We start from the raw sequence: 25,195 nt of genomic DNA on the forward strand, positions 1-25,195 counted from the left end.
TGTCCATGAAAGAAATGTTCAAATCAAGTCAATTCTTAAAAAGAACTTGGATCTGATGATACATGTTCATTTTATTCTTCCAGTATTAATACACATTTATGTTACAAGGAATGACCACTTCAATTATGTCGGACTTAAAAGAGGAACAAAAGATACCAAAGGGACAGTCAAACTCATAAATCTTAAACAAACTGACAACACCATGGCTAAAAATGAAAAAGACAAACAGACAAACAATAGTACACATGACACAACATAGAAAACTAAAGAATAAACAACACGACCCCACCAAAAACTAGGGGTGATCTCAGGTGCTCAAGAAGGGTAAGCAGATCCTGCTCCAACTAACTTGAGTATATGAGAAAAGAAAACAAAAATGAAAAATACTGTAACATTTTTTTTATTTTTGTACATCTACATATTTTATGTTATCACATAACATTGCACCAAACAAAATGTCTTTAATTTTACACATTTTATTAAATCAACGTGCTGTTTAGAAAACCAACCAAAACATGTTTTGAGTAAATTAACCAGCTTGACAAAAACAAAATTCACATCGTAAAATTGTCTGGGTTATTCTTAAAACAAATGAAACTGCACATGTAGCTTTTTGGTAAATTACTTCAACAACAAAACCCTTTTATTATATGATAAACATGAATCGATCAAAATAAATATATTGCAAATGGCACTGTAAACATATTAACACCATCACTCATTGTCATTGTCCCATTGGAATATTTACCTGCTACTGTTTTTTCAGTAAATCAAATTTAGTTATTCTATATTGTTTACTGTTATGCAAAGAGTGACTTGAAAAATTGAAATATTTTCAAATTTCTCTTCTTTAATCTTTTAAAAGAAATATCTTTACGATACAAAATTGTTCAAGGAAAAATATGTTGGTAGAAAAATATTTCTGAATGTTGGTTGCAATATATTTGTTAACCATAAGACTTCAGATATATACAACATACTTATTAACTTATTAAATAAGTCTAATTCATTAAAGGAAATGTGAGGTATACATTTATGTAAATGAGACAGCAATGTTACATAATTAACACAACAAAAACCATGACATCTCCGGTCAACATATGATCTTCTTCCTCAAAAGACAAGTGTTTAAAAATATATGTCAAACATTAAATTGGCCCATATCTAGATGAGCTGTGAAAAAATATATTTGACTTTGGAATATCTGCCATCCAATACCATAATTTATAAATAATATACTGTTCTCTTCCTTTATTGAGTTAATATACAAAAGTAAAATCAGCATACATGGCCCAAATGATTATTAACTGAATGTGAACAAATGCAATGGTGTCCAATTAGAAAACATATATTTGTTCTTAATTAAGTATAGGGTCCAAGTGAAATAATCTGAAAGATGGAACCAACATGGCAGGAGGCATATGTCTGGATATCTTCAAACTATTCAAAGAAAAGAGAGAGAAATCTTGATAACATTCATTGTTCCAAGAAGTCAGGAGACTAAAATTACAGGATTTCTTAGACATGTGAAATAATGGTATTTAATCTGACTTGGAAATCAAAATCTTCATTGTAACAAATGGGATATCAAATATATAATTACTATATAAATGTAATATGAAACAGATCTCTTATATCATACAAAGCTGTCAATCTCGCTTGGTCAACAATCATTTACAATGACAAAAGCTATCAAATTACAATATAAACAAATTATTCAATTTGGTATTTAGCTGTTGATTTACAACAGCTGATAGCAGATTTAATGTTCTCTACAGATCCACCTGCTGTGAAGAATGCTACAACACCCATGGCTAACATGACAAAATAGGCTGGTAAAATACTGGCCAGGTAAAGTGGTTCTGCACGATTTACTGTCCTCTGATTGAGTAATGTCTGAAAACAAAAACATAGATATATAGCTGATAGTTCACGTTTAATTTATGAATGTATTAATATTAATCCTCGTGAAGGATCTTGGAAATAATATGATCACAATGACTGAAAGAGTTTTATGGAAAATGTCAACATGGTTAATAAGACAGCAACCAAAATAACACAAAATATTAAGTCATCTAATGGTCAACACATGATCTTTAACTATAAACTAACATCTTAACAATATGTCATGCTAATATATCATTCCAAGTGTAGACAAGTTTTTGACTAATTTAAAAGAGACAAACAAAATTCTGATATCAACCAAAAATCTTCTAAATGACAAAAACAACATTTAGATATGATTTTTTTTGGCAAAAATTTAATTCTTCACTTTTTTTTTTTATCAATTTCGTCAAACAATCATTTAACAGAATAATGTACCTGGACAAGGCTGCTGAAAACATTCAATTAGTATACAAATTTTATCCATACATTGTCACCACTGGTTCATTATCCGCATTGTTTAACAAATTGGTAAATGTTCTGAGCAATAAAGCCCAGATGATTTTTTTATATCTTACCAAGCATGAGACCAGCATATGTGTAGCTACAACAAGGGCTACCATGTAGTATTTCTTCTTGTCCAAGGCATGGAAAAATATAACTCCCCAAAATATGTGCAGAAATATAAAGCACAGTGTCAGAAAAGCTGAAATAAACATTTATAGTTCATAAGATTTTGAAAATAACTTTTCAACATATAAAATAAATTACTTTGTTCCATTGCAAAATTTTGAATGGCCTCAACCAAATAAACCAAACAATGTCAAAATATATATTATTAAAAAGTTTCTAAGATATTTCATATAGGATACTTATCAATCATTAATACAGGGCATACATAATCAATGCCTGCCATCCCATCTTGCAGAACTTATTTAATGTATCAATTGTAAATAATTTCCCTTCCTGAATATGCATGAACTAATTCCCCAAAGGCATTAATCAAGTAACAATCATTTAATCAAACAAATCTACAAAATTGGCAACTGCACATGTAATGACATCCAATTCTAGTCAGGTTGAAAAATCAAAACTAGAAAAGTAAAGGTCATTGTAAAACTTTTAAATAAGATTATCACAACAGAGACGTCAGTTTGCCTTGTGTATAGTGTACTTCAGTTATTTTAAAACTTAAACAATATCAGTAACCTTGTGTATAGTGTACTTCAGTTATTTGAAAACTAAAACAATATCAGTAACTAGAACTCAACACAGATCCATGATTATCTCTTAACAACAATTTTTCTATGATGCTATCTCTTATATTATAGATTACATGTTTATATGATCATTTAACCAAAACAAACCTTTAACTAGTAGTTCTCTTAAAGACACAATATCTAAATATATATGGTAAGGTGTAATGTAAAAATAAATGAGAATTTAAATACCTGTTGCTACAAAAAAGTACTTTGAGTCTCCATGGATACCAATGGTACCAGGTCCTACCATGTCTGCTAAAACATTGATTATAGAGAATGCTCCATATATTATTCCATAGCCAAACCCTGAAACTATATAATCAAATTGGAATGTAATATCAGTCAATTAATCCAAAGGCTCATTATGCAGGAAATATGATGCTTTAGGCATTTCCATTTTTAATTTACATTTTTTTTAAATGTATAACCATGTATCTCTATGCTTTTTTTCAAGTGGAGCATGTTAATACCACTGCATACATCGTATTCCTGTATTTTCTGTTTTCCAATTTCCAAAATGGCTGCTATTACCATCTAAATGATGCAAAAATGGTCAATATGCTTTAAAAACCTTTAAGTAATATTTACTTTCTTAAAATGGTAGGTCAAATACACTGAAACTTTGATGGTATGTTCCCTCCCATGCACCAATGTGGCATCTGACATTAAATTTTGGGAATGGTCTCCGTTACCATAGGAACCAGCAAAATGTCAAAATTTTCAAAAATTTTTAATTTTCCCAACTTTATGAAACTAAATATAGTTGTATCTCGCAAGTCTGGATGAGACCTTTGACTTTGGAATTCCAAAATGGCCATCATTGCCATGGAAACTGCATAATTATATAAAAATGTCAAAATAATCAAACATGCCCTAAATGTTCTAAAAATTTACAAAAAGATGCAAAGCCATGCATATATGTGCATTCCCTGTTTAAAATTTTAGAAATGGCTTAGTGGCAATGGGGGAAGGGTGACATTCGCTTTTGCTTGCAATGGCAAATCTAGTAGATTTTTTTGTTATAAATAACAATTTATGCATGCAATTGTACAGAAAATATATATTTTGCTGATCACCTAAATTTTCTTTTTCTGTCCATACAACACCGTGTATCATCGGTACAGTGGACATAGGTACTAACCAAGTGGGCATGATCAATTTTGACCTGACACAGTAACGAAAATCTTTGTTTTGTTTTATTGTCATTAAGTGTACATTTCTCAACATCTGAAATTTCTGCTCCCAAATATTTGACATCAATTTTTTCATATTTATAAGACAACTTTGATATTCTTATAAGAATAATTAACTTTTACATGTGCAAAAAGTTGTGAATGTCAACACCAACTTTCAATTTCGATACAGTTGTTGAGCCATTTACATGTTTTATCTGAAAGAAAGTTAATACAGGGAAAAATATATAGTTACCAATCATAAACCTACCTGTGATTACTCATTCCTTGAATCATTTTGGGTAATAAAACAAATGTGAAAATAAAGTTTTTGTGTATGGTGTACCACAAATGAACTATGCACGGTACACAATGCTTCTTTTCGGAATGAAATATCGAAAAATAACATATGTATGAAAGATTTCAATGCCAAGCATTGAAACAGCTATACTTATTACACACATACAGTGGCCTTCTATCAAAGTAAGAGTTGTAATGAATATAGAATTATATCTGATGAGACGAGCGCCAACTTCTTTGACAAGTAATTGTACATGTTTTTAGTAATTGTTCTTGTTTTGGGTAAATAATGAGACTTCTCTAATCATCAACTTACAACCAAATCATTTCTCAAAACAATAATAATGTCAAGATCGAAGTACACATATATCAGGTGAACAAAACAAAGATTTCAATACTGTGTAAGGTCAAAATCGATCACGCCCACTTGGTTAGTACCTATATCCGCTGTACCAATGATACAGGGTGTACAAGTAATCCATTTAAAACTAGTGTCTGCAATAAACAATAAGGAATAACAGTATTTGGTTTTATGAACTTTCATACTCTAATAATTTCCTACCATATGCCATAATATTTTTGTTTGTAATGTCACGAGGGGCAACATGAAGCTCTGGTCCTTCTGTCTGATTCACTTTTTGCAAACCTTCATCTGCTCTCCTGAAATAAACATTTCCTTTATGAATTCTTTAAACTAAATGTTGTTTATATACATGTACAGTTTAGATTAAGCTTTTTAAAACATTTGTAATACTATTGTTTTCACTGAATGATTATATTACAGTAAGTAAATTCCAAATTTGATGTTCAGTACAATGAGACTGATTAAAACCAACTTTTTTTTGTGACTTCCAGGTCAGGTTACATAATCACACATCTTTGCTCACGGGAATGTTGTTTTTATGCCCCACTGTTAACACAGAGGGCATTAAGTGTGCCCCTTGTCTGTACCAAAATTAATTTCTGTTCCCTAACATAAGTTCCCCTGAACCAAATCTTTATGTAACTAATACACAATGCTTATAACCAGAAAATACAGATCAAGTTCCAATTTGGGAGGTGTCATTTTCACCATTCTCCTCCTACTATGTCCATTTATAGCATTATATGAAAGCAAGGGCATCATCCCATGGACACATTCTCCATTTATTTGGTATTTGATCATTTGTGCTTAATTCAGAATTTTATGTTGTGCTGCAAATTTCTTACATATTATTGCTGTTTGAATGTTTCATTTAAAGAAAGCTTAATATTACCTCAACAATTTATAGAAGAAGAATCTAAATATTTCCTGGAATATCACAGAGAATACAAGACCAAATGCCAACTCCTCTCTTAATGGTACAACAGCAAACCACAATATTGATGATAGCAATAATGAAAGCAACCAGAAAAATCCACTGAAAAAGAAAGAAAGTTTGAACATTAGAAACTTATGCAAAATAATAAAATATTTCAATTTCTTAAAATATGAAAATTGTCTCCATCTTCCGGTATATCAACATAATTTACTGAACATTTAGAAATGAACAGTATTTCATGCATGTACACGTAAATACATCTTTTCCACGGTCAATCACCAACTGTTTCCATAAGGATTGTATGAAAAATATTTTCATAATGATTGTAGGAAAATTGTTTCCATGAGGATTTTATAAAGTATTCTTTACAACAGCATTTAAGCACTCAACAAGGCTGCACAACATGTAATAATGAGTATGCAGTAGCTCAACAATTTCTACAATTAATATAGACCAGTGCAATTTTTCCATCAAATCTAATAAAAACTTCTGTACTTTGGTGGTAGAATTTGCTTCTTATAAAACATACATAAATGTATCAGCTAAGTTACTATGTAAACTATGAGAATAAAAAGAATGAATATTCAATAGACTAGGATTAAATGTATTTAACAATGTATTTGTACCTGTCATGTCTGTAAGTGAAATACATGTAAAAATCTAAATTTTAACCTTACCTCGCAATAAGTACAATTATTCTTAGTGGATCATGCATTATTGTGAATACAAATAATCCAAAAGGGGGTCCAAAAGCTATGAAGGTACAACCAAAAAATTCCATCATTGTCATCTTGGAGGGTTGAACTTTTATTTCAGTACCTGTAAAGAGTGTAATGTCATTCTTATTAAGATCTATATTAACTTGTCATGATATGTAATACAATATATCATGCAGTCATCAACCTTTCAAACTATGTGTCCTAGCTAATGGTACTCTATATATAGCAGGGGAGAACTACATACATAATTTATAAAAGAATACTGAAGCAGCAAAACCTCATTGGTACATACATTTTACAATGGTTACCACTGGTTTCTAAAAAATGGATCTAATAAGAAACTAATCTTTTAAGTATAGAATACATGTATGTAACCAATTTTCATTTATTGCTGCACAGTAGTCGTTAAATATCTATGGCATATGAGCATACTTCTGTTGTTTTGTAAATATTTGAACTCTGCTTATTTACCTTTGATATTGTGTATTTGTACATGTACAGAAAGAATTGATAATGCGACTTTTAAGACAAATGCATGTCTATCATGTCTCATGTCTGTCTTTCTTGTCTGTTATTAAAGTTTATCATATATTTAGTACAAAATACAGCTATTTTGTATATCTAATAAAGGTTCGTTTTTCCAGTCTGTATCACCTACCCTGTATCACATACCCCGTATCGCATAGCTAAACCCGTATCGCATGGTAAAACCAGTATCGCATACCTTTTTTTTTTTTTTTTTTACATGAAGTCAGTTTTTGGGGGTTTTTTTTGCTTAAGAAAAAATTTCCTCAAAATAGGTCAATTTTTTGAATGACGTCATTGTTTGGTATGTAACGTCACGAACGTCAAGTTTTCATATTGTATGTGACGTCACGAACATCAAGTTTTCATATTTTTTGGCACACTAAATGCAACTATAAAAAAATACAAAAATAATCAAAATATTTTTAAAACAGCACACAAATTGTAAGGTAACCCAGGTGCTTTGTATAAATAATTGAGCAGTTATTTTATGGCTTTGAAACAAGACAAAAGCAGAACTGAAGGTAACTTAGTGCTATGGATCAGAAAATAGTTCATATAATATAATACCCTCCTGTTGAAATATATGATAAAGCGTATAATACATGGCAAAATCCGTATCACATGCCGTATCACCCTCGACCAATATCATCCCTCAGGCCTAAAGGCCCTTGGGCTGATATTGATGTCTTGGGATGATACGACATATGATACGGATTTTGCCATGTATTATTCTCTATGTAAATGTTCTTATTAATTATATTAAGAATCTGAATCATGATAAATGTCCAAGGCTCAAAATAAAATTTGGGATCAACTGTTTTCTTTGTTGAAAAGTGCTGAATAAGCAGAGATTCTGAAGGCTGTGTCATAAATGTGAATGCTGTGTGTTTAGAAAAAAAAATATGTACATGTATATTGAAAACTTTGCTTAACTTTGTCAAGCTTCTCTGTAGTTACATTAAGTTTTTGTTAAAATTAATTATACTTACTAATTTACACACAGGAACAGGTAAAACTAAGCTTGCTTCCTATTTAAGACTTCTTTGCTTTTTTTGGAATGTTGTTTTTCTGCTAAAATGCACTTTTCTAGACTTTAGTAGTACCAAGTAAGAATTAAGCTGAAAAGAAAATACATGTAAGGAATCAATAAAATAAATAATGAGTCTAGACAGTGACAAAATCTAGACATGCTAGATGAGACAAGAACAAATTACAAAAGTTGTGCTAAATTTTTTAAATAATACCTAAGCATTACAACACAAACATTTCGAAAGATAAATAACAAAAACTTTTGAAAAATTGATTCAACTGATACTACATACCCATTCTGAAGTTATTTTTTAGGTACAAGTATAAATGCTTTAATGCTTTAATGATAGATATATATCTTTGGCTTGTTCTCATGAACATGTATAATGCCTATCTTTTTCTTTAAAAGTGTGTGTTCACTCATTCAAAGTAAAAATTTAGATCATGTAGATAATTTACTGAAATAAAAAGTTTTACAGATCTTAAAGTATAATTAAGATTAGTTTAAATAAAATTTATGTATTTCAGTTTTAAAGAAGTTTACTTTACTGCCAGTTTAGGATGCTGTCTAGTAATGATAATGATCAATGACAACAGTTTTATTTTAATATTTTTTTATACAGTGTATGAAAAAACATTAACTTATCACTTAGTTTACACTGGCTTTATCCCCTTTACCTGCCTCATATAAAACATTGATTATAAACATGAAAATAGCAACAGCATACACCTTATCTCAATTTGTCTGCCATTACCAGATTTTTGGACATCAAAGAAGTTTCGTAACATTTTGACGTCATAATAGAACATATATATCTGATGCCACAATGGAAAGGTGATTGTTGTATAAGGTCTAAAGTTGGGTATCCGGTTGTTCGGCCCCAAGTCAATCTGGTCTAAAGTCAAGTTGACCAAAGTCGATCCTGCCCACATCGATATGGCACCATAATAAAATAAATAAACTATATCGACTTTTAATCAGTATAAATGGAACTTGTAAAAAGTATCGATGATGGATGACAACATGTAGGTGAAGTATGAATATATTGGAGTACCAGTATCATGAGTATTAAAGATGAAATATTTTCAGCATATTAATATTAAGTTATTTGTAACTTTGAATGTCATGGCAATTTTATTTTAATAAATCACACTTAGAAGAAATAAATATTTACCAGTCCAAGGAAACCTATAAAATTTAACTCATTATAATGACTTGTTTAATCAATTCATTAGTCTATAATTGCTTTGTTTATTTAACTATTGTCTAATGATTGTGGAATTTGTGGACTAAGGTAATGCCACTTATAATCACTTTTATTTAATCAAATCCTGATGATTAAAGCTACTTTATCAACAAGTTTTTTTTTATTTTAGTAAACTGAAAATTCTATATGAAGATAACATCAAAAACAAAATATTCCGACTAACCTTGGGTGGAATGGTACTTAAAAACATGTTTCTATGAAAAAAATCATCTGAAAAGTTAGTGTAAAGCCTATTTGAAATTTCCAGACATTTCAAAGGCGTAAACAACTGAAATTTAGGACAATCATTCAAAGAATTACTAAGAAATACTTCTTTGAAAACATGTTTTTCATTCAGTAAATTAGCCGAAACCGTTGTCTGTTTATTTTGTTCTATGCAGTAAGTGTCGAAATTTTGTCTAATTTTAAAAAAATTATCATATTTGTTATAAAAATATAATTTACCGGCATATTTTTTCCAATTCAACCATCCTTTGAAGTTTTTACACTTCAAAATCATAAAATGTACAAATTGTGTCCACGGCGAATATGTCAACTTGGGGATAGGTGTGTATAACTATTTTTTATTACACAAGATGAAAGACTTGTTAAGATCACTGTCATTTGAAAAAAAAATATATATAATTATACCCAATCATTTTGAAAACTTATAATGAAAGCATAATCAGCATAGTTGTTTTATGCTCATCTAAAAGAAAATATTTGTCAAAGGCCAACTTTTTTTTTACTGTACACCTTTTACCATGCATGTGTTTACATTATAAATATATAAACATTGTCATTTATAAATTACAATTAATATACATGATATAAGTCTTCATTTTTAACACCACTGGGTCAATGCCACTGCTGGTGGAAGTTTCGTCCCCAAGGGTATCACCAGCCCAGTAGTCAACACTTCGGTGTTGACATGAATAATGTGGTCATTTTCTTTTTTTAAATTTCCTATTTATGAATTTTTCAAAACACTAAGGATTTTCTTATCCCAGGCATAGATTACCTTAGCCATATTTGGCATAACTTTTTGGAATTTTGGATCCACAATGCTCTTCAACTTTGTACTTGTTTGGCTTTATAAATATTTTGATTTGAGCGTCACTGATGAGTCTTATGTAGACGAAACGTGCGTCTGGCGTACTGAATTATAATCCTGGTACCTTTGATAACTATTAACACCACTGGGTCGATGCCACTACTGGTGGAAGTTTGGTCCCCTAGGGTATCACCAGCCCAGTAGTCAACACTTCGGTGTTGACATGAATATCAATAAATTATGTGGTCATTTTTTTTTATTAATATCCTGTTTACAAACTTTTGAATTTTTCTAAAAACTAAGGATTTTCTTATCCCAGGCATAGATTACCTTAACTGTATTTGGCAAAACTTTTTGGAATTTTGGATCCTCAAGTCAATGCTCTTCAACTTTGTACTTGTTTGGCTTTATAAATATTTTGATATGAGCGTCACTGATGAGTCTTATGTACATTGTAGACGAAACACATGTCTGGTGTACTAAATTATAATCCTGGTACCTTTGATAACTATTCTTTTAAAAAAAAAAATTTAGCCTTAACGATGTTGGGTGGGATGGAGGTGGGACAGATCAACTTGGGGCCAGATCGACATGAAAGCAAAAGTTTAACTGGGACAGATTATCAGGTCAACAGGTCAGGAATAACCACCAATTGGTGGATTATACCTCAATTGACATATAATCCACCAATTGACATATAATGGTACAGACCAATTGGTGTATAATTCTTTGTTTTTCAAAACAAATTATTCTACCAAAATGGAGCATTGTTTTCTTAAAACCATATTATGGTATGAAAACTTGTCAAACATCCCTAGTTTAGTATAGTGACATAACATATTGCATTTAATTGATAATTGTATTTGCAGTTTCTTCTATTGTTATCTTGTCAATTCTTGATTGGCAAATTTACCTGTAATCACCTGTCAATGGACATCATTACTGTCTGCAGTCATGTGATCATGAGTGCAACTCCACAGGTGAATGGAGCTCTTTGTTTAAACTTGACTTTCATTATCAAAAGTCAATCATGGTCAATAATACAAATGTTTCAACAAAAGAATTACATGCATTCTCAAGAGATGCAGCAGGCTTTGACAAAACTGAAACTTTTGGAGGACTCAATAAGGGTCATAAAATAGGTTGCAAGTTGCAAAATTATGCTCCTATCTCACACTAGCATTTTATTACAAAAAAATTGCATTATACGTCATACCAATATACCTCAATTGATGGATTATACATCAATTGAGGTATAATCCACCAATTGGTGGTTATTCCTGACCTGGTCAAGTGAGAATAGCGATAAGGGTACAAATGTAAAGAACAATAAATCAAAGCGCGAAAGCGCTGTAAAGGCAGTTAATTACAGGTTGTTTGTATTTCTAGTCCAGTTATATCATTATCTTCCATAGAACAGAGGTGGTTTGTAGAATTTAAGATTTAAAGTTCTTTTGTACCTAGGTCACCTTTATCTATAGTCTACTGTTTACAGTATATTTTCTGTGCCTCGCCATGAAATGCATTTTTAGCCATGGCCTTGTCAGTTTGCTTTAAATTTAAGAGTTTGACTGTCCCTTTGGTGTCTTTTGTCCCTCTTCTTTAGACATATAAGAACTTTTCCTTTTCAATATAAATAGACTATTTTTAATTATTGATTGTATACGCATATTCTATGACTCCCATAAAAAATAGTTCACAAAGATTGACTAGTCTCTGTACTGTGTGTATAGCAAGAACATCAAGTAACATAATGGTAAATGTACAAAGTAACATGTCAACTTTTTTGATGACCATACCGGCCAACTGTCAGTATTTGCAGAGTATTTCCCCCATCGAGCTCGAGGCTCCCAAATGGAAATTTTGTAAGAGCAATTTTTGTCGACTATTTAAAGAAAACAATTAATTCAACAATGGCTATAAGCTTGTTAATGCAAGAAGAAGCCAAAAACCACATTAGAATATATTTGAAGGGAATCCATGACAATTGCCCCATTAGCAAATAGCCCCACTTTTTCACTAACTCGCCCCACTTTAAAAAAAACTGCCCCAAACTGGATTACCAAATCGCACCACTTGTGAACTGTGTTAAATCCCGTTAATATTACTCCTGCCAACTCGCCCCACCTAATAGAAAACGATAATATCTAGATAAATATATTATTAACCAGGAAGAATTTAGTAATGCCAACTCGCCCCACTTATGTAAAAAGATGTTATCCCGTTGTATATAAGTTAAATTCTGTTAATATTACTCCTGCCAACTGGTCCCACCTAATGGAAATCGGTGAAATCTAGATAATTATATTATCAACCAGGATGAATTTAGTAATGCCAACTCGCCCCATGTATGGAAAAAGATGTTATCCCATTGAATATAAGTGCAATTCCTTATATTGCATTATGATACAATTAACAGGTTTCTTTTCAATTGTTATGCAAATAACTAAGCTTCAAAACTTACATTTATTCTTCAACAATCAGTTTTTTTTAGAATTATAATTTCAGTATATATCAATAATAGTAATTAAATTAATTTTCGGTTTGTTTGTATTCTGTGTAGATTAGTTTTCATAAAAGTGGTGAGAGTTTTTATTTTTAATTATATATATATATTAATCTAAAAATTACCGTTTTTTTATAAGTAGGGCGAGTTGGCAGGAGTAATATTAAACAGGGTTCTCGCTAAGGCGAGTCCACGAGTCCTGGACTCATCAAAAACTGTCTGGACTCACCATTTTAAAAACTGGTGAGTCCACAAATACATCAATATTGAAATATTTTGTATAAACTGAACCCAGTTACCATGACTCACCGTGGCCAAAAATGACGAGTCCCTGGACTCGCCTTCAAAAATCCTTAGCGAGAACCCTTATTTAACATGATTTAACCAATTTCACATGTGGGGCGATTTGATAAATCAGTTTGTGGTGTTTTTTTAAAAAGTGGGGCGACTTGTCCTGCTTCCATTTGAAGGCCCCCTTGAAGGTTTTGTATGACTATATGAACCATCTTTCACGTAAAACCCCCATGTGCATTTTGAAAAGTTGGCAGATATGTTTCTAACTCCAGGCAAAATCTACCGGTATGAATGAAAAAGAAGTTTTCAATTAAGGCTCTGTGGCCATAACAGCTGTCTCATTAGCATTTTAACCACTTCCCATATTTGCAATTAAAACAATAGAAGAAAATTATTCAACGCAAAAACAAAACTTACTTGTAAATATGAAATTCTCTTTACGGTATGAGTTTTTCTCATTGTTTGAGATTGTACAGTAGTACCTGTAACTGCTTATACCTATTTCTTATTCACTTTTGCTTGATAAACTCACTAAATATCATATACAGTGTACCACATCTCCTTATTTTTATATGCATTCCAATAACATGAACAATTGTAATTCAATTCTATATACCAAAGCAAAATGAACTGCACCACTTTCATTCACTAGTATGCATCTTTTGGCAAAATACAAGTTCTTAGATGACACAATTAATATAATATATATTTATTGATAAAAATATAAAATTTAGTATACAACTCTTTAACAGGTATAAAAAAAAAGCACAGCTGTGTCATAAATTGTGAAATCTGTGCTGAAAACATAGACATTGATGGTATTTGAGTAATTCCATATGTGAAGCTCAACATTAGCTCGTCAGTTGGTGGTGGACAGTTATAGTTCCTTTCTGCAGGCTAGGATGAATGACTTTTCAGGAAAACCAATTTCACAAATCAAAACTTTCCTCTAGATTTCTCCTACAATATTCATCCAGTTTAGTTCTTTTGTTTTAATTGGACACCGTCCTGATTTTAAATTTTGCAAACCATTCAGTCTCTTGCTTGCAAATGGTGCATGAAAATAGGATGGGTATGGCAGTAGACAAGTCTCTTTAAAGTGGGTTTGTGCCCTGAAAAAAAGTTTTATAACTTAAGTTTAATTGAAACTTGTGCAACACATATACCTAAATAACTATATATTAATATAACATAGAAGAGAGCATCATTCGTGTCAATGTTTTGTTCCTGTTTACATTGTCATTGATATTTTTTCAGAAAGCCTGAGGCATAGCTCATGAATTCCTGTCATTAGACATTACATCCTAAATTAACATGAATAATTACTGCTAGAATAATTATCAGTATGATATACGTACACTATCATTGTACAGCCCAAGTCTTCAGTATATATAATTGTTGCATTCATTCACTCCTGTGTTCAGTCGTTCAAAAATATTTAAACATCAACAAATGAACTTTAATAAGGACAAGAAATTTTAAAACACTAGAAAAGATACGTACATACAACCCGTGTTTAAGTGTATTTGAAAGAGAAATAAATCTGGTTAAACGATGTAAAAAGGAGAAATATATCTGGTTAAACGATGTATAAAGGAGGAAAAAATTGTAGATATTGCATTACGATGCGTTCTACCTAATAGCACGTGGATATGTTTACATATTTAGACTTGACCCAGTATGACCCGTACCTTGTAGGTCACCGCCGTCGTTTAAACACTTGACTACAGTCGTGTATAAGCTAGACAATAAAAAGCTTAAGCCTGTACTATTTGTGTGAAGTAAATGTGTTCGTTCTGAACATTTAAATTGTTTTACCTGATAGCAAGGACGTATATCTATCCGTTTCCTTCTCAATTCACTTTGTCAAATTCTTCGAGCTTCTTCAAAACATACGTATTACTGCGCCCGGAAGTGAAAAAAATATGAGAAATCCTCGTAAAATAATGCTATTTTCAATTTTGTGGAATCCATTTTGTTATATTAATTATACAAAGATAAAAAAAGTTATGATTAATTATGAATTTGCATATCATTATACGGAACGTTTATGGACTATTTTTTAAGTCGGTCATTTTGGCGGTAAATCATGTACACATACACACGTAGATTGGCTGGTACCCGATTGTAATGTTACACATCAAATATATCAAATAGCTAATACCCGGAACGTAGTACCGGGAACCAGGATAATACGTAGACAACATACATAACTAATACCGAAATTGAAAACGCTTTACGGTTTCTCGTTCATAAACCGAATTCCGCTTTGATTTATAGAAGGTGCAATATTAATCATGTTCAGTCGACTTTTCATTGTTATATCAACGTCTGAACTAATTAAAGAATCTTTAGATGTCAGATAACACTTGAAATTGACCCGACCTCTTTCCACACGGAATATACTAATAATGATAGTTTGTAGTCAGGTTGACTGCTTATAATGCAAAATACACACTAATAACAAGTTCTATAAAACGAACAATACACACTGATCGTTTCTTTAGTCCCCAATGTAAATGAAAGAAACAAAAACCATATCATACCATAAAAAGAAGAGGAGAAATTCGAACATTTCCGGATCTATTTCTGGCCAAAAGACCCCCAGCATAGATTGCGTATGAAAAGATGAACCTCATGACTTAAAAGTCAGGCCTTAAAGCACTGCCTTTAAAAAATGTAATAGCAATAACTAAAGGATTTCATGTCATTTACATATTCATAATGATTTTCTGTATTATATAGCTGGGGGAATAACAAGAGTGACGATCTAAACTAAAAAAAAACAACAAAAAAACAAAATAAAAAGAAGCGAAATATGGATGTATGAAACTGTATGTGCGATTTTATTCCACTTTCACAGCACCTACAGTATTTTTTAAAGTTTAAATTAACAGCATAAATTTAGAAGGTGATTTAAAAAGATGTGTCTCCTTACATTTGAGTCTTTCAATGTGTTTGACAGGGAACAAATAAAATTCTCATTTATTTATTTTTTATTCTTCCTACTTCCGGTTTCAAGCGTGAGTTACACCGCATGAAAGTTATATCTGTAAATGTTAATTAAAATTAATGTCTACCTTTAAAATATGTTTACTAAATATAATCGTATAAATTCGTTTGCATTGTTCACTGTTATGTAAATAAAAATTCTTTTATAATTTTTTTTATCACCGGTCAAATCTCCAGTTTGTTCCTATGTTGAACATGCAGTCTCTATGGAATGAATGAAGATCCTATGACATCCACACCAAATACATGGAAGATCAGCTGATTGTGTGTTGAAATGCCATTGTTATTGTATTCAACTTGATATATTTAACATGAACAACATTTACCCTTATATATCACGAAATGACCAGCGCAGATATAAGCACTGTAGGTGGGAGTATTGGGTAATTAAAAAAAAAAGTTAAAAAAAAGCTCAACAAAATGATTGAATGATTCAGATAATTTCTGAGAGAACAACAAATAATGATTAATAATAAGAGTGTGTAAGGTTTAACATTGAATAGAAGTTCTATATAATCATTTTTAACTATAAAAATTATGACGTTCCTTCTTGAGTTACCTGAATTTTTTGTTTTCATTCCGTCTCACAAATTTAGTAAAACACCTTATCGCTAATCCCGGCTGACTCGGCCGCTTGAACTTTTGACGCATAGAACAATCACTTTTCCGTTGTGGAGTCGGATATTTTGTTTTATGAATATGACGTCAAAATTTTACGCGAACCTGTGTGATATCCAGTAATGGCGGACAAATATCGATAAGGTGTATTAGCAAGAAACGACAAGAAGACCATTTAAAGACATAATTTAGAAAAAAAAGTATTAAGATTATTCACTCAAAATTAATATTCTAAAAAATATGCACAAGAAAGTTAATATTCATACCACATCTTCTTTTTTATATTTCAATAAATTGCTACATTTATTTGTGATATTTTATTATTAATATGTATAACACAGAGACATAATTATAAAGAGTGGTAAAAGGGGGGTACTGAACACGGAAACAATGAAATAAAAATCACGAAAACATTGCAGGACAAATTTAAATCGGGTAAAACGAAGCATGAGAATTAAAATCATAAATATTAAGGAAAAAGTACCAGAAGTTTATTACTAAGCTGTTCTTAGAGACCATCCAGCCATTATTAATGGACATGAACCCTTGCTGTCGCCTTTTAGCATCCGCTACTACATGGAAGCAAAGTAATTTGATGGACTTCATTAATGCATGTACCTACCATACATATCTAAAAGTAGAATGTTATCAAATATACATCAATTTCTATTAGATTTATTCCAAGATTACTGTCAGACGGCTGTTTTTCCAGACAAGCTGGAGCCGTGGGACGTCAGAGCTTGTCCCATATCAAAAAGTGGATATTTGCCCACCCAAAATAGATGCGCTGCTTTGACGCTTCTGGAGCCGACTGAAGGCCTTGGAAAAGTCAAAATGTTTAAATCAACAGGTCTCTGTGAAAACTGTTAACATAAATATGGTTACATAAATGAAGAGATAAATGAAAAATGAAGAGATTGATGCCTGATTTGTATAATTCCAAGTCCCTCAGTCGGCTCCAGAAGCGAAAAAGCAGCGCATCTATTTTGCGTGGGCAAATATCCACTTTTTGATATAGGACAAGCTCTGACGTCCCACGGCCCCAGCTTGTCTGGCAAAACGGCCGTCGGACGTCAGAGTAATCTCGGACTAATTAGAATACACAAGTTTGAGAATTAAGGTATTAAAACATAATGACTTTTTAATCAACATGATCAAATGCAGGACATGCATGAGAAATTAAGAGTACCGACACGAAACACGGAAAATAAATAAGGGGAAACACGAAGTACGCAAATCCTGCCAAAAACGAGAATACAATAAATAAAATGTCAAAACCAAATATACATGAAATAAAGAGGCAGAATATGTTGCAATAAATAACCCTTTACCACCCTTTATATACATACCAGGGGCGAAACCAGCCATTTTGAAAAGGGGGGGCCAACCCAGGACAAAGGGGGGTTCCAACTATATGTCCCCATTCAAATGCATTTATTGGCCAAAAAAGGGGGGTGTTCTAGCCCCCAGAGCCCCCCCCCCCCTCTGGATCCGTCAATGCATACACTGTCATATTTAATATGATATTAATTTTACTTGTGTTTAATCAGAACAATATATAAATTTATCTTATAATATATTTTTAAAACTGTCTTTGTAAAATATGATAACTTGCAAAATGCATTACGTCTGCATCATTGTCCCTAAAATACAGACACAATTTGTGAATTACATGTACAATAACTGAAATCAAACAAAAGGAAAACATTATAAAAATATGATTTTTTTTCATTATTTTATTTTGTGTATTGCCTCATTAAACAAAATTTATCATGTTTACGCATAGTTGAATGTTTATTGAAGATTAAAGGAAATCAGGCCACAATTAAAAATATTTTGGTTTGCCCAAACCCTACCCAAGGTTAAGACAGTGGGTACAAATGTAGGTAGCTATATAGGTACATGTAGGCATTTTCTTTAATTTTTTTTTAAAGAAATTAAAGTATTCGATATTAATTAGACTTCATGCCTATCAGATTAAAAAAAAACTTCTTCAAATCAGGACAATAAAAGAATTTGAGTAGGCAGCTTTTTTCTGAGTAGGTAGGGGTTTGGCAAACAAACCTATTCTTTTTTATGGCCTCAATGACAATTTAGAATTTTTAACATGACAATATTCTGTTTACAATGTACATTGTGCAATGAACATGTATTACAGACTAGGGGAATAACTCTGTTAGCATGGATGGAGGCAATTACATACGGACACATAAAAATACATCAGCTTCCATTTCTACATTTTAATCAGACAAAGATGACATCACGAACAAAAATACAATTACTGACAAAAGGGAAACAACTCTCTTACACACAGAAACATAATCCAACCATACAAACAGACTACACATGAATGTTATTTGTTGGCTTGATTGAAAAATTTCCTTTGGGAATTCATACAAATACACAGCTACCTTTCTCTGCAAAAATAAGTTTATACAATTGTTCTAATTATATTTAAAGGTCTTGTCTTTTTTCCAGATCAACAAAGAGAAACAGCAGCTGAGAACTTAAAAGCCATGGAAGATATGACGTTTAGTTTGTCTTTACTTCATGCTCATTGTGAGTCATGTGTTAACAAAAAGTGTAACATTACACCAGATCAACTTAGCAGCTGTGAAATGACAGACTGTGAAAATATGTGTGGTCACAGATTTCACTCGTGCAAGAAAGACGAACATGAACTTATTTGTTCCCAACAAAAAGTACCATGTATTAACCATTCTAATGGGTGTCCATTGGAAATGGCAAGGTGTAAAAGAGCCTCTCATTTGAGTGTTTGTCCAGCAAGTGTCCAAAGGTGTGTTGTTGAGTGGAATCGGTGGCCAATGCATTCAAAAGAAGAATGTTTAACAACACCATTGCCGCTTGATAGCCAACATGTAAAATGTACTCAATTAGATGTGGCATTAGCACTGAGAGATCAACGTATGCTTGTTCAATCAATGAAAATTCCAAGAAAAATCAGAAAAATCTTTCAAAATTCACTTACACAAAAATATCCCAGTGTTCCACTAGAGCAAAACAGAAGTTCTTCCATTGACTCGGATAATACTGTAGACGATACATCAGGAGCTACATCAGATGAAGATACACCATGGGGAAGTCAGAAGTGTCCCCTGGGACTACAAAAAACAGTCGTTAATCAATTACACAAAGCTTCAAAACAAACTGCTGATAGTGTTTCTGCGACATTAGACTTATTTTCCCATCATTTTGGTAAAGCAGGTCTAAAACATCTGACACAAAAGTTACAAGGAATCACTGAAACTGAAGAAGCAAAAACATGTGGACAGCAAACAGATGAAACTGAAAATGATAAAATTAAAAACTCATTAGATGATATTTCTAGTGAGAATATATCAGAACCAAAGTCATGTGATCTATCAGAGTCAGCTGATGACTGCATGGTAATATCAGTAGAAGATGTTTATACAAAAGATATCAAATTGCATAATTTGTTAGGAGTTAGTCTAGATATAGAATGCATATCAAAATATATACCAAAGCCTAAGAAAATGTATACTTTTCTCTGTGCTCAAGATTTTAGGAGAGATGAGTATCCTTGGCATTTCAAAAATGTTCATAATGATATCCACTGTGGGTTAAATGGGATGATGGAGTTCAGATGTCCCCTTGCCTACATGGGATGTGATTATTCTTGTCAAAAGTTGTCTCCCTTAGAACCTAAAGGGAAAATAATACATAGCGCATTACAAGAAAGCTTTGGGCTAGCTATAACAAATGCAGAGGATCAAATAAAAGAAGAGCAAATGGAGGAAGTGCAATGCAAAAAATGCTCTGTTATAGAGTCAGATAAACGAAAACTAAGGGAAGCAACTCCAGAGATAACCACATCACAAAAATATGACTCAAACATAAAAATCCTTCCAAAATATCAGTGCAATAGATTATGTGATAGTGCAAGTAGTTTCCCATCTACTGATGGACAAATATACCTTGACTGTCTTCCATTTGAGGTGCTACAACACATTGTTGTGTTTTTAGACAGTTTTAGTCTATGCAATCTCTCGTTAACTTCAAAACTATTACGAGATGTTTGTGCTTCACGCCTTGACCAGAAGGGCATGGTTATACCAGTCTGGCAGGCAAGAGGGGAGGGTGTGAAACCTTCATGGACCATTGCATATTGGGTAGGTTTAAGTAAAAAAAAATATAGGGGACACAGTAACAAATACCTACCAGAAGTTGAATGCATGTGTTAATTGTGTTTATATATTAATAGCAGGTTAACAGTTTAATACACCATGCATTATATAAGCCCAGAAGCATGTTGTAATTACATTTGTGACTATATTATAAACATATTAAAATATACTTTTTAAATATCAAATTGAACATTTCACACAGATTTGCATTCATCATATTAATCATTAGTTATGGAAGTTATGATGTTGTCCTTCAAAGAAGGTAAATAACAAACTACAAATGTATATATGTAAATGTACATTAATATTATATTTTAAAAAACTACAGCTTAAGCAGTGAAGACAGATTCTTTTTCAGACAAAACAAAATAAAACACATATATTTGTATTTACAAGCTTCGTTGATATTATGAACTATGTCTACAAAAAAAAAGGGTTTGAAATTCAAAATTTATAATAAACTTTAATAATTATGTTTTTTTCTTCAGAAATGGTGTTTTAGTACAAGCTTTACTCCAGTGAGGAAATGGCAATACCATACAGGGAATGGTCTGTTTGAGCATTTGAAAATCTGTCCTTACAATCAGGAAAATAGCAAGAATATCAAAACTGAACCATTTTGTCCTGCATCAGAACTTATGTCAATAAAAACTGCACCAGAAGAGAAAAATACAACCAAGTCTTTACTCAAACTGATATCTGCTTGAAAGAAACAGGAAATTTACATATCAAAAATCTTCAGTAAATGTGTCATCCATTTCACCAAAAAATAAATAAATTTGATAACTTTATTTATATCATGTATATCATGTTATAGTGAGTCTGATTTTGCAAAAATTTTGACAGCTTCAGAAAATAGATACACAGTGTATGATTGCTTTGGGTAACATTTATTGTAAACAACAACATGTAGAAACAGGAAGTTTTTGAGAAAAAAAATGTGAAAGGGAGAAAATTATAATCATTAAATTTTTATATAAAAAAAATCCCTTGAGGTGGAGATATCATTACCTATAGTGATCAATTATTAACATATGATTATGATTCCTCTTTGCACAAAAAGTTTCTTCAATTACCCTTTGAACAAATATGGAAACTATTTAAATCATTTCATAAGTCCAAATTAAAGTTCAATGAAGTTTGTGGATTAAAATTGTATTTTCATGGATATTTTATTTCTTAGTTTTACTAGTTTGTACATGTTGTATACTGGCCTATAGAAAATTTGCACTTCATCATCATTTAGTTTTGTTGTTCAGCAACAGGCATTTAATCAAATTAAGTTATTCCATGTAAATTGGTATCCCAGCCAAACCTTATAAGGTTAAATTTGCCAAAGATGCAACATTAAACATGCAAGTCTATTTTGGAACAGAAGATAACATGTTCATTCTTATATGAATAACAAATGTATGTCGTAATAACTTATATTCCTTACAAAGAATATAGATAAAAGTCAGGCATGGCCACCAAATCAAGTTACATTGTAAGGTTGTAATATACTTTGGAGATCTTGAAGTTTGTAGAAGTTTGTAAATACCCAGGTAACTTATTCATGATTTTATATGTTAGCAATCACATTGTTTCTATGATCACAAATGATTTAGTTTTTTCTTTGTTATATTTGTCCAATCTCTCTAGTAGTGACTCTATCAGTATCAAGTAGTTTTGCTGTTAATGTGTCAGATGTATATTGTTTTGTTTTTTGTTTGTAGAGTGCTTGACATTCTTTTCATAGATGTGTTAAATTTTGTTTGTGTTTATTTATTTGTTAACTTATTTATTTATTAATTTGCTTTAGTTCTTTATTTTAAAATATATTTTTAAGAATGTTTTCTTTATTGTTTGTTCATTTGAAAAGAAACAATACCAACAAAATATATATGGCGGATATCACAGTAGCATAATATAAATTAGAACTGTAAATTTTTTTGATTTTATTTTTTTTAAATGTTTCATATTATCGTAAATTTACCGATACTAAATTATTTAATTTCATCATGAGAAATGTTGAATGTGGTCAATTTTATCTTTCAAATTTGAAGAAAAAAATACAAAGAGATTACTGCTTCCTTTTTTACCAAAAATATATTTTTTTGCCTACCTTCTGACAGATGAGCATCAATCAGAATACAAGCATGACAAGTATTTATGATGTCCCAGTTATTAAATCATTTTCTGTAAAACATAGAGTTTTGGCAACCTTCTAATGGTTTTGGGACCTGTAAGTTTGTTTTGCGATTAAATAATCTTAACACAGTATTTGTCTGTATGAACAACAACAAAATATTTACTTGGTGCTTACATGCACTCAATGGTTATTTTTCTTAGATATGTATTTTTTGAGGAAAATGTTTTAATTTTGTGTCTCTCAAATCTTGTTGAATGTACAATCTATTTCCTGTGACTTTTATCACACAAACAAATCTTACATAAAGTAATTCACTTGAATCATGAATGTTTTTGTATAACTTACAATCAATTTTAGTCATATTATTTTCTGTAAAAATGATTCATTGATTGAAGTAAAAATTTCATTGTTATAATAGTAATGAAATCTTTGAAAACACCTACAAACCAATCATAAATATAATCATACACTAGTGTTCAAAGTTAAAAAAAATATTCTTGTTTTGCTACATTGTATGTACTTCTATGCATTATTAAGTCTTTCAATAAAGTTTTCATATTATAATGCCTTTAATTTTTATTTGCTGCTGAAATAAGAAAACAAAATTACATCTCCTGACAAGTATTTCAGTACATTTGACCAAAGAGCAAGGATAACAGAATTTCATCACATGTCAAAAGAGCAAGGAAAACAGAATGTCATCACATGATAAAAAAGCAAGGAAAACGCAATTTCATCACACGAACAAAAAGCAAGGAAAACACAATTTTATCACATGACCAAAGAGCAAGGAAAACACAATTTTATCACCTGACCAAAAAGCAAGGAAAACATAATTTTATCACATGACCAAAGAGCAAGGAAAACACAATTTCATTACATGACCAAAAAGCAAGGAAACACAATTTTATCACATGACCAAAAAGCAAGGAAAACACAATTTCATCACATGACCAAAAAGCAAGGAAAACACAATTTCATCACACGACCACAAAGCCAGGAAAACACAATTATATCACATGACCAAAGAGCAAGGAAAACACAATTTCATCACATGACCAAAAAGCAAGGAAAACACAATTTCATCACACGAACAAAAAGCAAGGAAAACACAATTTTATCACATGACCAAAGAGCAAGGAAAACACAATTTTATCACATGACCAAAGGGCAAGGAAAACACAATTTCATCACATGACCAAACAGCAAGGAAAACACAATTTCATCACATGACCAAAGAGCAAGGGAAGCACAATTTCATCACATGACCAAAAAGCAAGGGAAGCACAATTTCATCACATGACCAAAAAGCAAGGAAAACACAATTTCATCACATGACAAAAGAGCAAGGAAAACACAATTTCATCACATGACCAAAAAGCAAGGAAAACACAATTTCATCACATGACAAAAGAGCAAGGAAGACACAATTTCATTACATGACCAAAAAGCAAGGAAACACAATTTCATCATATGACCAAAAAGCACATTACCAAAAAGCAAGGAAACAAAATTTCATCACATGACCAAAAAGCAAGAAAACACAATTTCATTACATGACCAAAAACAAAGGGAAACCAAATTTCATGCCTGACCAAAATGCAAGATAAACACAATTCCAATGCCTGTCCAAAAAGCAAGGTAAACATGATTTCAATGCCTGACCAAATGCAAGGTAAGCACAATTTCAATGTCTGACCAAAATGCAAGGTAAACACAATTTCAATGCCTGAACAAAAAACAAGGAAGGTAAACACAATTCTAATGCCTGTCCAAAGAGCAAGGTAAACACAAGTTCAATGCCTGACCAAAAAGCAAGATCAACACGATTGCAATGCCTGACCAAAATGCAAGGTAAGAACAATTTCAATGCCTGATCAAAAAGCAAGGTAAACACAATTACAATGCCTGACCAAAAAGCAAGGTAAACACAATTACAATGCCTGACCAAAAGCAAGGAGAACAAAACTCG

At 31.5% G+C, this 25,195-nt stretch overlaps 2 protein-coding genes across 4 annotated transcripts; one reads left to right on the forward strand and one right to left on the reverse strand.

The window, feature by feature from the left end:
- Positions 1–384: 384 nt before the first annotated feature.
- Positions 385–16,325, reverse strand: LOC134685231 (gamma-secretase subunit Aph-1-like). The gene is made up of 8 exons (XM_063544752.1): positions 16,235–16,325; positions 8,156–8,284; positions 6,597–6,738; positions 5,875–6,018; positions 5,181–5,278; positions 3,336–3,458; positions 2,463–2,590; positions 385–1,896 (listed from the first exon to the last, which is right to left on the reverse strand). The coding sequence occupies exons 3-8, from the start codon at positions 6,707–6,709 to the stop codon at positions 1,714–1,716; spliced, it is 789 nt and encodes a 262-aa protein (XP_063400822.1). The 5' UTR covers positions 6,710–6,738; positions 8,156–8,284; positions 16,235–16,325; the 3' UTR covers positions 385–1,713.
- A 205-nt stretch (positions 16,326–16,530) lies between these two features.
- Positions 16,531–23,708, forward strand: LOC134685232 (F-box only protein 30-like). 3 transcript variants are annotated; one of them, XM_063544755.1, is made up of 3 exons: positions 16,531–16,572; positions 19,405–21,077; positions 21,581–23,708. In XM_063544755.1, the coding sequence occupies exons 2-3, from the start codon at positions 19,443–19,445 to the stop codon at positions 21,797–21,799; spliced, it is 1,854 nt and encodes a 617-aa protein (XP_063400825.1). In that variant the 5' UTR covers positions 16,531–16,572; positions 19,405–19,442; the 3' UTR covers positions 21,800–23,708. The 3 variants fall into 3 exon arrangements, with proteins under 3 accessions (XP_063400825.1, XP_063400823.1, XP_063400824.1); XM_063544753.1 differs by having other exon boundaries at positions 16,532–16,674; XM_063544754.1 differs by lacking the exon at positions 16,531–16,572 and adding an exon at positions 16,594–16,691.
- The last annotated feature ends 1,487 nt before the right edge of the window (positions 23,709–25,195 follow it).

This window comes from Mytilus trossulus, chromosome 9 (assembly GCF_036588685.1).
Source record: "Mytilus trossulus isolate FHL-02 chromosome 9, PNRI_Mtr1.1.1.hap1, whole genome shotgun sequence".
Classification (NCBI taxonomy): Eukaryota; Metazoa; Mollusca; class Bivalvia; order Mytilida; family Mytilidae; genus Mytilus; species Mytilus trossulus.

Coding starts and splice junctions, on each gene's coding strand:
- LOC134685231 (XM_063544752.1), bottom strand. CDS start 6,709: ATGACAATGATGGAATTTTTTGGTTGTACCTTCATAGCTTTTGGACCC. Junction 6,019..6,596: donor ATAATTGTACTTATTGCGAG/GTAAGGTTAAAA, acceptor TTTCTTTTTCAG/TGGATTTTTCTGGTTGCTTT. Junction 3,459..5,180: donor CAAAAATATTATGGCATATG/GTAGGAAATTAT, acceptor TTGATTATATAG/TTTCAGGGTTTGGCTATGGA.
- LOC134685232 (XM_063544753.1), top strand. CDS start 16,620: ATGAACAACATTTACCCTTATATATCACGAAATGACCAGCGCAGATAT. Junction 16,675..19,404: donor CCAGCGCAGATATAAGCACT/GTAGGTGGGAGT, acceptor TCTTTTTTCCAG/ATCAACAAAGAGAAACAGCA. Junction 21,078..21,580: donor CATGGACCATTGCATATTGG/GTAGGTTTAAGT, acceptor TTTTTTCTTCAG/AAATGGTGTTTTAGTACAAG.